Here is a 15,863-nt window from a genome sequence, read left to right on the forward strand (position 1 = left end):
GTGTCGGATCACAAAACAGTCCATCACCAGTTGATTTGCTGTAGCCAGTGCTCTGTATTGTAGGTTAGAAAAACAACTCAAAGGCACTCATAAAATAAGTAAATGCTCAGTAAATAAATATCACAAGCAAAGCAACTGAAAAAAAATTCAGTTCACTCTTTTTCAGTTCCAAATCAAGAAAACACTTGTTTTGTCTTTTTTCTTTTTCAAAAGGAAAATTTCTAGGAAGTTCCAAGGCAACTGAGAATTGGATTTTAACAATTCCCTTGCTTCGGTACACAGACTTGAAAAAAAGATTTAAGTAATTAAATAAAGCAAATTAAGTAAGAACGTAACAATTAACCAAGTCAACAATAATTCCATCAATCTCCAAAACTTGAGCGGTACGTAAAGAAACTGAGAAAAATCCTTTAAAATGGTTGAGAAAATGTGAAATGGCTGGCAGGCAAAAAAACAGAACAAACTTTCTAGACTGTCATCTACTGAAGTCAATTGTTAAACTATATCTTTTTATCGACATAATAAATTCGTCAAAACACATTGGTGTAAATAAGCCATGACCCCATCCTCAGCAGCGAAATTTTCTAAATACATAAATGGGAGATATTCACGGCGATACAAAACAAAATATTTAACTAGCTATTCTTGTTAGATAAAGTAAAATGTTCTAGATTTTTAAACAAATAAAGCTTTGTAAAGCCGGCTTAAGGTGGGAGACTCAGGTTTCAGATCAGAAGTGAGAGGAACGAGTTGAGAAAGAGGCAAGAGTGTGATTCTAAGTATGGGACAAGGGTAAAGAGAGGAAGAGGAAGAACTGCAAATTTCAATTTGAAACCATTTTAAAAAACAGCTGGGTTCAGTCTGACATCGACGTCAACAGGCAAGAATTAAGTTGACAAGAAAATCGTAACAGAAAGATTGCAGAGTTGCGAAACACTGAGAAATACCAGCAAAGAATAAGTTAAAATAAGAGAGGTTAAAGTGAGAGAAAAACAATGAGAATCTAAAAGAATTTACCACTCAATGCATAAAAACAGGTTTAGGAAAAAATTCGCTACAACATTAGTCCCCAACTTTAGGACAATCTCTGATCACAGATTGAGACATGTTATAAAAAAAAAAACAGCCTAAAAAACAGAAAATCTAGACTCTGCTAGTACATAATATTGCTGCCTCCACAAGATAATACCGGCCAACTTCAGACCACCGCCAAGAAAGAACCACCTGGACAACCTTCAAACCAAAGAACAATCAGTTCACAATAGGATGTAAGCATCACACAAAGACGCACTTGCATATATTGGACGGCGTGCTCCTCAACACATTGTGGAAGACATTGTCTGAAAGTCAGAGAAAGAGAGAGAGAGAGAAAGAAAAAGACAGCCAGAAAGATAAAAATAATGGGCTATAGGGAGGAGGAAAGAAAAGAAAAAGAGGATAAGAGACTTATTGTAATAGACTTTGGACAAACTGACAGACAGACAGAAACACGCAGAGAGGGCGACAGCCAGGGAAAAAAAGACATAGATATACTTAGGACAAAAGACAGACTGCTTCAAAATAAAATATATATCTGCAATGCTATGAAATATAGGCATTACAAAGACAAGAAAATTCTACTATCACAGTCTGTGTCTCTTAAACAATCCCTAACCCCACATAAACCAATAACTTTGCACATAGATCCAACTAAGCAAAGGGGCCATCATCAAGATTTTTGCGAGCTTGACCTTGACTGAGTGCTTCCAGTAGCGGAGGACTTGGCGTGACGGTCAAAATCCCAGTACTCCTTCGTCTGCATCTCTGTAAGCCGAGAGACAACTCGTTCAAAGGCAAATAACTCCTCCTCGCCCGTAAAAATGCTGGATCTAGCAAGTTCCGATTTCTGGGAAAGAGCATTCATTAATTGGATGCATGGTAACAAATAACTAAAACTTAGAAACACTCTCTAATTAGTTCAAATGCATCAGTTGGAAGAAAAGACCTTGGTAGGCAGGAAAAGGGACAGAAGTATCGACAGTGCGAGTCTTTTCTTTTAAATCCTAATTCTTTTGTCAGGATCTGAACTTCTCATACTTTATAGTTTAACAAGAAAAAAATTTTAAGGGTGAAAAGAAACATTACTTTTTTTTTCCTTTCTATCTTTTAAAAAAATATTAATTCTAGTACCGGGTCTGTATACTCTTCGATTTAAAAAAGGGTTAATATGAAAACACAAGTATCCGCAGTTTTGGCAGAGCAACATATGTCCCGCTTTACTTTATTTCAATGCCTTCTCCCCCATTCACAAGAAATTCAACAGTCTGTATAGGACCAGAACGGTCAAATCCTTCCACACCCACCACATTACTTGAAATGTTACTTGTGTTTGCCGAGCTCACACAATAGAGTGATTTTAAAACTACTGGGTGGAATGACAACCTATTCATGAACATTAATAACCCATGCTTTATCGAATAAGAAGGTAAGAAAGCTTACTTTTTTGTATATGTGTGGCAGCGTGGTGGAACCAGGCTCTCGTCAAATTTTGGGCATGTAGAGTTATTGGTGTCATCTTAAAGCTTGTTCTCTCGTCTTTATCTCAATGAACAAAATATCCGTTTATCTTGAATACAAGTCAAGATATTTGCCAATGAAGGAGGTGGGGTCACCTGTTTTCAGAGGTAAAATTAGTGAGAAAATGGCCACCAAAGATTAGTTATTTCCTTAGCTTAAGAGTCCATGGTAACTGAAAATTTACATTTTTTGTGACTTTAATCAACGTTTTTATAAAAAAATCCACTCAGAAATGAGTTGTTTAATGGCTTGAAAGGTGTTGAGCCAAAAAACAAAAATTTGATAAAAATTCACAAACCTGCGGAGAAATGCAAGTTTCTTCACTTTGATTATTTTGACGAGAGCCAGATTCCACCACGCTGCCTCACATATTATTATGTGCTCTACTCAAAATGAATACCCATCTGCTGCGAGAAGACTGCTTGTTCCAGACCTTACTACTACTGAGTCTGTCTCCATAGCAATAACTCTAATAGAACATCAGCAATGGAAAATCCGACGATGATTAGCAGGCTCATTAGCTTATTTCTCTAACTACTTTTCTCCAACTATTTTTCATTTTCACAATCTAAAAGTGAGAGAGAACAGGATTATGATCAGCAGGTACCATCAAAGCCATAACTCTCACACGCACAGTAACAACATTGCTGAAATATAGAAAACCTCTTCTAACAAGTCCACCTCAAAAATGGTTATAACTTTCACAAAGTTCACACAGCACATTTTTCATTCTTTACATTTTTCTGCGCTAAATATGACACCAAAATATCAAAAAAAGATTTTATTCTTTTTCCCTCAAAATAATCTCAGGGTTCCTGCCATTGCTTGTACATTTATGGCCATTTTTTAATAAATAAAGTGTTGGGTTCCTTGCCTTATTTTCAGAGCAACAATACTCTTTGGTATTTATGCTTATAAAAGTTTCTTCATTTTTCAGAAGGACCAAACTGTTAACTTCCCCGAGGACCTCACAGTAAACACTTGCTAAATTTTACTTACTGCGTTAATTCCAAGGTCATCCATGAGAGCCATGTTGGCCTCGGCGTCATGACTACTCAAATCTCCAACAGAAAAGAGCTCTTGTATGGGAGATGATGAGCTCATCACCAGTTTCACCTGTAACGGAAGGCAAAGGCAGCGAGAGCTTCAAAAGAAGAGCACAAAGTTGAACAATGCTGGGATATTTCACATAGACCAAGAAGACATTTTTAATTCTTTTAATTCATCCACCCATCCAATAGTAGAACAATAAAAGTAGACGATGAATGAACAGTTTTACAGCATTCAATACATAACAGCAAGCACAAGAAAAACAGCCAAACAAATTCTTGTAACTAAACAAAACAGGTTTGCCTAATTTTTTAATTTTTTTGTAAGCAACAGGTTCAAGTATTTAATACCACACAATCATGGAAAGATTTTGGACAGAAGAGTTACTGTTAATTCCTTGACCAAAAATTGAAGGTCAAAGTATAAAGCAAAATGCGAAGGGAAAAAAAACAAATATGCTATGCATAAATTCATTTCCACATTATAAACTTTCAGTGACATATTTTATTTTCTACTTCCACTTCTATTCATCATAACATCCATTTGACCTGCAAACAACTTAACTTCTTTTCTTCACAGCTCAAAGGCATACACTGATTCGAAACTCCTTTTCACTCACATCAAAAAAGTACTCCCTCATTAGTTTGAATATTGTTATGTACTATTATAAATTCAAAAGCAGCCAGTGATGGCATTACAAGGGAATGAACACCCATAACCATTACTATACCACAAACAAGACTACACCCATAACCACTACTATACCACAAACAAGACCTCACCTTATTATCGTACAGAGTGTCAATGAGGGTGATATACCGCCGCGCCTCCGTGCGATTGCTCAAGTTCATAGTGGGCGTGTCACGCAAGATGACCACATCAAACTCATTGCTGATTTCCAGATAATCAACTGCACCAAGGTTCTGTGAGATAAGAGATGAACATGAGTCCAGGCACACATCAGAAATAAATCACCATCTTCCTGATTCATAACATCATTTTTATGTCAGTAGATTCAAGTTCAGTACAATGTTATGTAAATGACTATGTATCCATTTATGTAATTTAGCGAATTGCATAGTGTATATTATCATTTTATTTGGTGTACGATCTCATTTCGTAACGATGTGTAAGCGAGCGCGTGTGATGAGCAAGTAGGTGTGTGTGTGTGTGCATGTGTGTGTGTGTGTGTGTGTGTGTTTTTGGCACGCATGTGTGAGCACATGTGTGCGTGTAATGGGTTTGTGAGTGTGTGTGTTTGTGTGTGTATGTGTGTGTGTGCTAGTGTGTGTGCGTATGTGTGTCGCGTGCGTGAATATTGTTCGTACATGCATTTATGTACACGGGAGTGGGCGCTATAGAAATGATCTTCATTATTATTATTATTCAATACACAAGTGACCCTTTTTTCAGTCATGGATTTCAAAAGCACTACACAAGATTCACAACACAAAACAGATCTAGAAATTGATTCACCAAAGCTAAATTTTTACAGACATTTGTAACTAAATGGAAATTTATTGCCTACTGGTAGAGCCTGAATACAAGCTTTTAAAGTGAACGTGAGCAACAAATGTAAACTATTACTTGACACTGTTTAACTGTTCAGTGGAATATTCCCAAGCTGGACAAAAATCAAAAGCAGTCATCTGTCACCCAACCAGACCTGTAGGCGACTTGAAGTATAAGAATTTATTCAATGAATGAACCCATACAACACAGTTCACAATCTATGATTGGTAACGGTTCATAAAATGTAATTGTGCATGTTTTAAGCTCCCCATCAACACTATTTAGATAATCAGGAAGCAAACTGCCTCTATCTTGCCTGTCAGGGCCAACTCTCTCAACTCGGGTTGAGAGGGATCCAACATTCAGTCAGAAAGACAGAAATATTCAATAAAAATTCTTTACATACGGGAATCAAACTCATGCCTTCCGTTTGCCACGACGAAGCCTCTCACGGCCTCACAAAAGATGCCAGTCTGTTAACAGCCTTAGAATAAAAGCTTCAAAAAAGAAACATATCGCATTCTAAAAATGAGAAATGCTACCTTGCGACACATGCTGTCAAAACTCGTATCAAGCACACGTCCGTAAGTCACAGGTAGCACCAGCTTTCTTCCCAGTATGGTCAGTGTCCTCAGATCTCGCTCTAGGAAGAGAATAATGATAATAAAGTAGATAAAGGATGCACTGGGGAGCAAAAGGGCAAAAAAAATCTCTGTGGATCCATCTGTCCCATCACCAAACAGCCCCTGACAGTAGTCATCAGCACACAGACAATATTATAGACTTACCTGAGAAAGTGGACACTCAGTGCTAGGCAAATGATTAACTTAGGTTTTTTTTCAAGCGCAAAGACAATTTGGAAAAAAAAAATACAGCCTTTCTCAAGATTACCACTTCAAGATCAGGAGTAATACCAAAATGGATCTTGCAAATTTCAAAGTGAGCTTTATTGTTTACAGTGTGGCACAATTTCTAAAAAAAGAATAGAACCCACAATTTCTTCAAATAAATAACTAATTCACAGTCAATCTAATGAATTACCTCACTTTAATCAAAGGCAGACAAAGTTCTCACTTCTCCTTTGGTAAATCCCTCTGTCCACTAATCTGCTGTCCCCTGAAAGGTATCCAAAAAGGCTACATTTCTATCACCACTGGGTTGCCAGCGTATTTCATTATATTTACACGTGAATATTTAATTCTTTGCCATAGTGACAGGCAAAAGGGCTAGAACTCAAATGGCCGCTGGATCGGAAAAGTAAAAGTAAAGTACATGTGAACATCCAGTAAGGGAGAACTATGCAGTACAACTCTACCTGTGAGAAAGAGAGAAAGAGAGAGAGAGAGAGAGAGAGAGAGAGAGAGAGAGAGAGAGAGAGAGAGAGAGAGAGAGAGAGAGAGAGAGAGAGAGAGAGAGAGAGAGAGAGAGAGAGAGAGAGAGAGAGAGAGAGAGAGAGAAATTCACCAGAAGGGTTACGTCACGTTGAGTCAAAAGCCAAACTACATGTTCAAGGCAAGCAGGTCTAATAGTAATAACACGGCCTAATATCCAGCTCAATTCTATAACAGAGACAATATATACATATATATATATATATATATATATATATATACACATATAATTAGCATTCAGAAAATTATAAATAGTACTTTGAAAATATTACCTGTTCCTTGTATTTGCTTGTATTCCTCTATCACAGCATCAATATGAGGATCTGTCTGCTGTTTGGAACCTCTTTAAAAAGAGAGAGAAAGAGAGAGAGAGAAAATAATATCCTTTATGCTGCACACTGCTGACTTTCATTTTCAAAAGCAAGCATAAGCTGACAACTGTCATAAAGTGCCACATGTTGCAAATTTTAAGTGAGTTTATGGTATACAGCATGGTACAATTTTAAAAAAATAGAATCCAATGTTTCTTCATAATAAATAACTAATTTACAGATCAGTCAAATGAATTACCTAAATTTACAAACTATATATCTAATGCTAAAGAGATGGTATAAATGCTATATAAAACCTATGTTTAGGTAGGTGCTATTTCAGGGTCTTACTTACTCATGAACCTTTTTTGCCTAAACCCACAATCTTTCAGAAAACAAACACCACCACCCTGGCAAAAGAACTTTTTCTTTCTAATTATGAGCAAGATTCTATCATCTCTATAAACATTTGACCCGTCAGCACTTTTCAATAAGAACCTCAACATGGCCCATTTCCATCTATGCTGTTTTTTCAAGTGAAACTCTAGAGAGGATGGTGTTTCCTAGGTAACCAAACAGTGAAACTCATCTTTTCCAGGCCCAGCAGCCTGACTAGATAGAGTAAAACCCTCAGTACCCCAGACAAAGATAAATTTACACTTACACAAAGAACACTTTCCCTTCTGCTGGTAAGCTTAACCTTCTGTAGTCAATACCAGAATCTAGAGGGATCACTTCACAATATTTCTGAAAAAGGAGAGAATTTTGAAGAAAAAAAATAATTAGAAAACAATTTGAAAAAAAAAAAAGGCAGCCCATAAAGACAGGGTAAGACTGCAGAAAATTATGTTTTTCGTTGACACATATTTTGTTCGAGTCAGTGTTCTATCCCAAGGTCCCTGAGTGTTAGGCTGATCAACATGAGCAGACATTACGACGATCCTCACAAATAAATTGAGAAATCAGTGATGGGGATCCACAGAAATGACCACTTTCACATCATCCACAGTGGGTTTAAAAGCAATAACTTTCTACAAAATTTGCTATAAATGTAAGATCTGTTGCCATTTTGATAACAATTTAGACCCATATGAAGTATAACAATTCAAACAAAGCTCACTGCAATATAGTCTCTTTACTCGTTGGCACTGTCCCTTTTAATAAAATCATCAATACTGCAATAGAGCAGGTGACAAGTGATAAGAAGCATCCTTAAACAAAAAAGCGAAAGAAAAAAAATGAATGTCTTGAATATTTTCACCATGTAACTAAAGGCAGTCAAAGATAAATGGAGTGTTCACACCTTCACAGTCAAAACGGCAAGTAATCGATATATTCACTCACTTTCAAGATGTCTATGAAAGGCAAGAAAGTTCCTCTTTGTAAGCCATTCTTGTACAAATCTAAAAACAAAACAACAACATTCAGTGAGCGAAAATGAATACCGTATTCCTTAAAAAGTTACTTGTAAACAGGGGGGGGGGAGGGGAGAAGGGGGAGGGGGCAGGCAGGCAAGCATGCTGGATGTGTAGGATTGGTAGCCCTATGATGAGTCTTCCAGCACTCTCTCTACCCTGCACAGTGTTTCATTTTCAAAAGCACTGAGCACAAGTATAATCATTGTACCGGTAAGTAACGCTGACTGGATAAAAAGAAGCAGACCAACACAACAGCAATCATTTAGTTCACAGAAACAGCATGATAGACAGACAGAAATAGCAGAAAGAAAGAAAAAAAGTCAGACCTACCAGTGGCCCCCTCCATGCATGGACAGAAACTGAATATGTACCAGAATAAACCAAGACAGACACATGCAATGCACCTGCTTTTGAGAGCTAGCCTTGCAAACATAATACAGTCAGCCTAGTTCTCGGCATTTTCTGTGGTCGGGTAGGCTACTATACGGTCATCATGGCAGTAAGGAAAATCTTTTTAGAAACTGACAAAGAGTTGATACGAGAAGTCAAAGGGTGTACAAAAAATTAAACAGATAATAGCCACAAATACAGCACTGCAACTGGACACATTTAGGATAGATGGTCCCATAAAATTAGCAAGAAATATGACATATACTATTGGACTTTGCTGTCTTCAAAACCTTGGATTCAACCTAATTAAAAATTGGAGCTGATAAATTTGTTGGAAGCAAGGTTCGCTGTATTTTTATAAACCATCCTAAACAAATGAAATGTTCTATACGAAAAAGTATAAATGTAACAGAATTAAGAAAGCGTTAAGAGGTAGAGAATTGAATATGACGAAAACATCTAGAGCCAGCATACCATCAGGGTGTCTGTTGGAAGTAGCCACTACAACAACTCCATTTTTAAAAAGTTCAGTAAAGAGTCTTTTCAGAATCATGGCATCAGCAACATCTGTCACCTGGAGGGAAAAAATCCCAATGATAAACTTGAAATGATAAAATATTAACAAAACTCTAAAGCTAAAAAATAAATAAAATCAACCCTACCTGCTCTTCACATACAGGAAGTATTATATAATGTTAATGTTTCACTGCTGTGAGGATTTTTTCCCCCTGCTTTAGCAAACAACCCACAGTCAAACATGCTATAATCATAATTTTTTTTGCAATCTCAACAGGATACACATCCACATCTGTGTATATGGCATTGCGCACAGAACATTTATTACAAAAGCAGTAAACCAAAGCAAAAAAAAAAAAACCTCTGCAAAAGAAGAAACATGTGTATTGACAGTGACAGTTCAAGAAATTTTCCACTCCTCTTAGTTTTAGTTTTAGTAGAGGTGTTACAGCGCTCGAAACTGCATAAGGTCATATGAGCGCCAGAAGACTAGAGGTGTTACAAGAGAGTAACAAACATAAAAAAGAAGAAGGGAAGAATAGGACGATAGATGTTTGATAGGAAAGAAGAAGTGAACCACACCAGAGCACCCGCCAACCACCCACCCCCTGCTCTACAACAATTGTGTGCTGCAGACAATACTGGGCAAGAGACAAATACATTTCCTTTGAAATGTAACAACTTACCATAAGTGAACTTTGCAGCTAACAACTCTTCTATGTACAAATAGTACACATTGTGAGTGTACATGACAGGACTTTGTGGCTGCAGATAAGCAAGTGGTCACTGAGTCATTACAGATAAAGTCAAAGGAGAAGTGGAAAGTATTGACAGGTAATGGAGTGGATAACAAGTTTAGTTCTACAATCGATATATATGTTTAAGAATAATTCATATCAATAAAACTCAAAATTTTACCTGAAACTCGTCAAAACACAACAACCAGGCTTCCTCACTTATCTCCACTGCAATAGGGCCAATAGCATCAAACGGCTGTGTCCCCAGGGTAGTCGAAATCTTGGGTTGACTTTGTTTCAGTCGATGAATTCCTGAATATGATTGATGGTTAATACTTTGGCAGTGAGTGCAGGAAAGTTTAAGGTAAATTTATCACTTTGATTTAGAATTTTTACTCACACTTTGATGTTAAATGTTAGTGTAAAGAAAGCTTTGAATAACTGACGAAAGAGAGTCAAGAAATTTTGTTGGTTAGATGTTACAAGTTTTCCACATTAATGTTTATGTTTTCATTTCTTTAAAGAAGTCAACTTTTGATGCTTTAAAATTTTTTTTTACCTTATTCAATTAGGACTTAAGTTAGACACAATCTGTCCACAGAGTTAAATCTTAAGATACCAACATTCTGATTTACTTAAACAGGTTAAAAATTATTTGAGTTCATTGAATTTTAGTGGCAGACATTTTTTTGCGGGCACCCAACAACAATACATTGAATGAAATACACACACAAAAAAAAACCCACATCATCAATCTCCCATCACCCATCTTCTCCGACAACAAGCATAAGCGAAGAGATTTCCAATATTCACAAATCCTTACGTTTATGAACATCCAACATAAACTTGTGAAAGTGGACTCTTTCTCTGCGGGCCACATTGCTGGTCTCATGAAACATGTCCATAAGCATCGTCTTTCCCGTACCTTAACACACAAAAAAATGGTTGTTAAGACCATGAGACAAGCATGACCTTTCTCAAAATTCAAAAACAAAGGGAAATGCTATGAAAATGAAACAAATTATGGGACGAAACCTTCCAATCAATCTAGGCATTCAATTTTTGTAGTCTTGGCATCAACAGTGAGCACACCTGTATCTTCTGGTTCAGTTTATTCATGTCTAATACTTTACTTGACTATCTTTCATGAAACATAGTTTGGAAAAGAGGTGAGCATACATTTTATTGTTTCGACAGTGCTCTTTTGTTTATGTTATTGTTCTTTTTGTCTATTCAGTCATCTTTTCCATTAACACTGAGATGGCTTGCACTCCCAGAGTTATAGTGAAACACCTATTTTCACAACAGACTGACTACTTTCAACTGACCTTTAAACTCATCCCTCAAAGGCATTGTATAGGAATCATCTGAGTGGTCTGCCTCTGAAGATAATTATCGTTTTTTAAAGAGGACATAAGACCCAGTTGTAAAACACTAACTATTTTTTAAAACTTTTTCATCAATTAACCTGTACAGATGATTAACTTACCTACACTTCCATGTAAGTAAAGGCCCTTAACTGCAACATTATTTTCCTTTACTCTCTGAAATAAATGTAAACATAAATCCTTTTTACTATGTTAAACTAGAGCTGGGTACTCATGATTCAAAGTTCATAACCTATTTTTAACAATGATCCAATGATCGAAAGATGTGGAAAAATTGATAGTGCAATAAAAGCTTATATTCACACTTATCTCAGACTTTAAAATAGATTGGACAGATAAAGTATAAATTTTATTGATTCTCAATTGGGGAAAATATTAACAGCGTGCTTTCACCACATTCCGTGGGGGTTTTTTAATAAATAATTATTATTCTTTAAGTTTAAGAGAAAAATACACACTGAAGGTAAAACTGAAAACACAGAATCTGAGACTGTTAAATTTGCCGATATTATAGCTAATGCAAGTATCAACGCACCTTTAACCAAGAGGTTTTCTGTTTCCCTGCAGGTTGGTACGTCTCCAACTCTCTGTGCAAAGCCTGAAGTCGCTCAACAACATTCTTCTGCTGGGCATCAGAGTTCAGCTCACCACTTTTGATTTTACTAAGGTACACATCTAAAGGACCATCAAATAATGGCTGTGCTCCATCATTAGTTTTGCCGTTACTATCTCTAGAAGTAGTCCCATTCTTTTCAGGGTTTACAACTGAAGCCGAGGAACTGTGCCGTGGAAAAATAACAGCTGAGGATAAAAGGAATTATCATCAAAGTTCTAACGTTTTTAGTTTTCATAAGAATTACAGAACAGATTAGTCACAAAAAGTTGACTGATTGAACAAATTTTCATAGCATTTCCAACTATGATAAAAACTTCATTTTCACTAATTATAACATAAATACCTGTTATTCTTTTATGCTCCAATTTGTTCTCTACTCAAGTTTACTATTTGTTTACAAATCATCCATTTTCAGACAATCACTTTTCCCACCCTACAAACAAATGGTCGACGAATGATAAATATAATATGCAGATCTATTTTAACAAGCTTGCTTCAAAGCTTCAAGAAAGAGAGCACATTTGGCATTGTTATAACAAGGGTGATGAAGTTTATAATTTCGTATAAAGGAAACCAACCACACCGAGGAGTCTGTTTAAAGAGACCCTTAGAAATGTTATTTTCTTCAAAACTATGACTATAAATTATATTATAAGCCTCCTTTCTCGGAGGAGATAGGCCTTCTGCACCCCCCCCCCCACACACACACACACAAAAACACACACACTCACACACACACACACACACACACAGACACACAGACACACACAAAACCACTTTAGCATCAAGGCCCCCACCTGGCCTCAAAACTACCTTCTTGCTTCACTTCAACCTTTAAAGGTGTACAGTTAAGCAGGCCTTTTCAAAAGTAACCGGAAAATTCACTAGGGCTATCACTATCATAGCCAGAAATACACTAAATTAACACTAACAGCAAAGTTAGTGACACATACAAAAAAAAGCACTTACCGCACAATCATGAGTACATTATAGATAAAAATGTTGGCATTCTTCCAGTCTGGAATGTTTTATTCAGACTTGATGGATTAGGATAATAAGGTAAAATTCGACCTTCATACTTCCCTAATGACCATTGTTTTCTGTAATTCTTCCATTCTCTTACAGTTATTTTTTACTTTAAAATAAATTAATCAGAGACATACTTAGATACTTTTTGATTGACAAAGAGAGCCATGCAATAAGCCCTTTAAAAAAAAATTATGCATATTTTGAATCAAATTTTAACAGCTTTCCTTCACAATTGTGATGTACATATATCGACTGCTTAGTGTTTATATTCCGCCATTCGCCATTTTGAATAAAGACGTATGACAGAGTCTTTAGTTTTAGTATAAGTTTTACGGTGCTTGTAACTGCATAAGGTCATATCATGAGCGCCAGAAGATTAGAGGTGTTACAAGAGAGTAACAAACATAAAAAAGAAGAAGGGGAGATAAGGACGATAGATTTTTTTATAGGAAAGAAGAAGCAAACCACACCAGAGCACCCGCCAACCACCCACTGACAGAGTCTTACACTGAGCAGTCACTATGAATTACATTTAAGGGAAGGCGCTGGTCTTCAAAATACAATGTTTGGGTCAAAATATCGATTTTCAACGTTTTACATTTCGAATTGTGTCACAATCAACTTAGCCTACCGTAGGTCACGTAAGTCCAATTCACCCTAAATGTTATCTGTTGCCTTGCTTCATTTCCTTTTACCTGCCCTCTTGTCGATGTTTTAGTTGGGATTTTGTAAACAATTCGACCACTGTTATAGTCGAACATGTCCGTCCGAATGCTTGCTATTTATGACTTTTTATTATAGATTATAAAAAGTGGGATGGATTTCCTGCCATGGCTGGAATCCTGTTATAACATTTGACTGATATAAATGGGGGCCACTTTACCTCGTTTTTATCAAACAAACATGTGAGTGACTTGGGTCCAACGTAACAGTTTGACCTATCAGCTGGCCGAAACATCGATTCCTAGCAGTTTTCCCACATGAATGAACCCAAACTAATCTAATCTAATCAACTGATGATCGGTCGACGGGGTGGGGTGGGAGGCATTGTTAGTAAATGCGTGTTGTACTCATTGATCATTCTCTGCTATGGCTTAGTGTGACCTATCAGATACACTGCTACATTTTGGGTACCCAATCAGCCACCCCTTTACAGATACCAATACACCAATGCCAGCTTATATATATATATTAAAATAACGTTTTATACGAGGTCATGACACCCTAAAGTGTAAAAATTTACCCGGAGCACAGAACTGAAGAACATACATCCAACTACCTGTATAATGTGCAAGACCCCCAAAGTCATATAAAATGCCCTTAAATGACAGCTAAGTCAGTGCATAAGGAATTTTGAAAAAAGCATGCATGTCTTCCCTTAAATATGTTATACATCGTGGATGGTTCAAAACCGAAATTTTAAACTGCTGTTACAGTAATGCGCTACAACACCGTATGCCGTATAGAAAGGAGGTTTTTCTAACTTTTGTGAAAAAATCATGAAGATCGACCTGTCTGTAACTTCCAGAGATATCCACAAAGAAAGTGGCTATTCTCACCCGCCCGGAAGTTCTCGCAAGATCTACTCCTCCCCTCTTCTCTCTCTCTCTGTCTCTTTCTGAATACTGTCTATCGGTGTGGACGATCAAATTGACCAAAACAAAGTTAAAAAATGATGTTAAAACACAAAAGTAAATTAATTTGGTTGTCTACAAAGATGCTACGGCTATTTAACTTTTCGAATCGAGCCGAACTACGCAGGTCGCCATTTTGTTTTGTTCTCTCTCTCACTCTCTCTCTCCACTGCCCACAGACAAAATTGTAGGCTTTTAGTAGGCTACAAGTACAGTTGTAATGGAACGTTTGTTCACAGCACAGAATTCTACAATTTTTCTGTTATCACAGTGTAGAATTCTGTGGTTTAGGGTGAACGCAAAATTTGTTGGCCTAGATCTAGGCTATAACGGTGAACGCGCACCGGGTGAGAATAGCCAAAAGACTCGCCTGCACTATTCTCACCCCGGGTGAGAATAGAGGTGGCCATCCACAAAAGATCGCTTACTGTATATCGCACCACAGGATTTACTCTAGATCTAGATCTAGATATCTAGTACTATTGGACGTTGGTCAAAACAGCGAAATATTATAATCTAGATCTAGATATCTAGATCTAGATCTAGTTCAAAATAGTAAAGTTAGGGTTAATAACTTTAACAATACAGTGTATAATTGTAAGATAATAATAGGCCTAGTGAAGAATATGACTGACTCTCAACTCTCTGACTCTGCAATGTATCACATCACTGCACTTGCACTGTTCCTTTACCGTCCTGAACAACACGACAGGGTGGACAGTGGAATTTCTAGATCTATGAGCATTTTCAAAAGGTGAAATATCTTACAGAGATTTAAAAACGACTTGATTGTTGTCTTTCCCCATATTGTGAGGGGCACCTTCAACGCCCTTCGCATCTTGTTGATGGCGATACTTCATTGAATCATTCTAAGTTTTTGGGCTGACACTTTGGGATGAATGACAATGACATTAGATATCGTGAGTTATTCCTCTTGTTTGTTTTCTTATAATAATTTCCTCCACATAAAAGAAGATGTCTCGTTAGTTTTCGTATTTCGCTTACTTCAAAGTTAATCATTTCATCATGCTCATATTATATTATAATAATAACAATATTATACAATAATAATTGTGATAATAATTCAATATTCTAGTAAGGAAATCGACAAAGAAGTATTTGGTCATCTTTTAATTAAAAAGGCCTGATTTTATTTAAATTCTGAATTTGTTGTAAGTCACAGTTGGAGAAAGGGAGCACTCCAGCTGTGCACATTTTCAGAATGATTCATAGGCCAACACCTTGCTAATAAATACAGTTGTCATATAAAATGCTCAGTATGATGATACCTGCTGAAAACAAAATAAACATTGCA

General features: G+C 36.6%; 1 protein-coding gene across 1 annotated transcript; it reads right to left on the reverse strand.

Annotated features, from left to right (window-relative positions):
• Positions 1-202: 202 nt before the first annotated feature.
• On the reverse strand, positions 203-15,486 carry LOC101846489 (AFG1-like ATPase). Its single transcript, XM_005093203.3, has 13 exons — positions 15,317-15,486; positions 11,805-12,070; positions 11,371-11,425; positions 10,705-10,806; positions 10,063-10,193; positions 9,103-9,202; positions 8,165-8,223; positions 7,485-7,567; positions 6,782-6,852; positions 5,661-5,761; positions 4,389-4,529; positions 3,556-3,672; positions 203-1,885 (listed from the first exon to the last, which is right to left on the reverse strand). Exons 1-13 carry the CDS (start codon positions 15,384-15,386, stop codon positions 1,709-1,711), a joined length of 1,473 nt encoding a protein of 490 aa, XP_005093260.1. The 5' UTR covers positions 15,387-15,486; the 3' UTR covers positions 203-1,708.
• Between the last annotated feature and the right edge of the window lie 377 nt (positions 15,487-15,863).

The sequence above is a fragment of the Aplysia californica genome, unplaced genomic scaffold (assembly GCF_000002075.1).
Source record: "Aplysia californica isolate F4 #8 unplaced genomic scaffold, AplCal3.0 scaffold00060, whole genome shotgun sequence".
Classification (NCBI taxonomy): Eukaryota; Metazoa; Mollusca; class Gastropoda; order Aplysiida; family Aplysiidae; genus Aplysia; species Aplysia californica.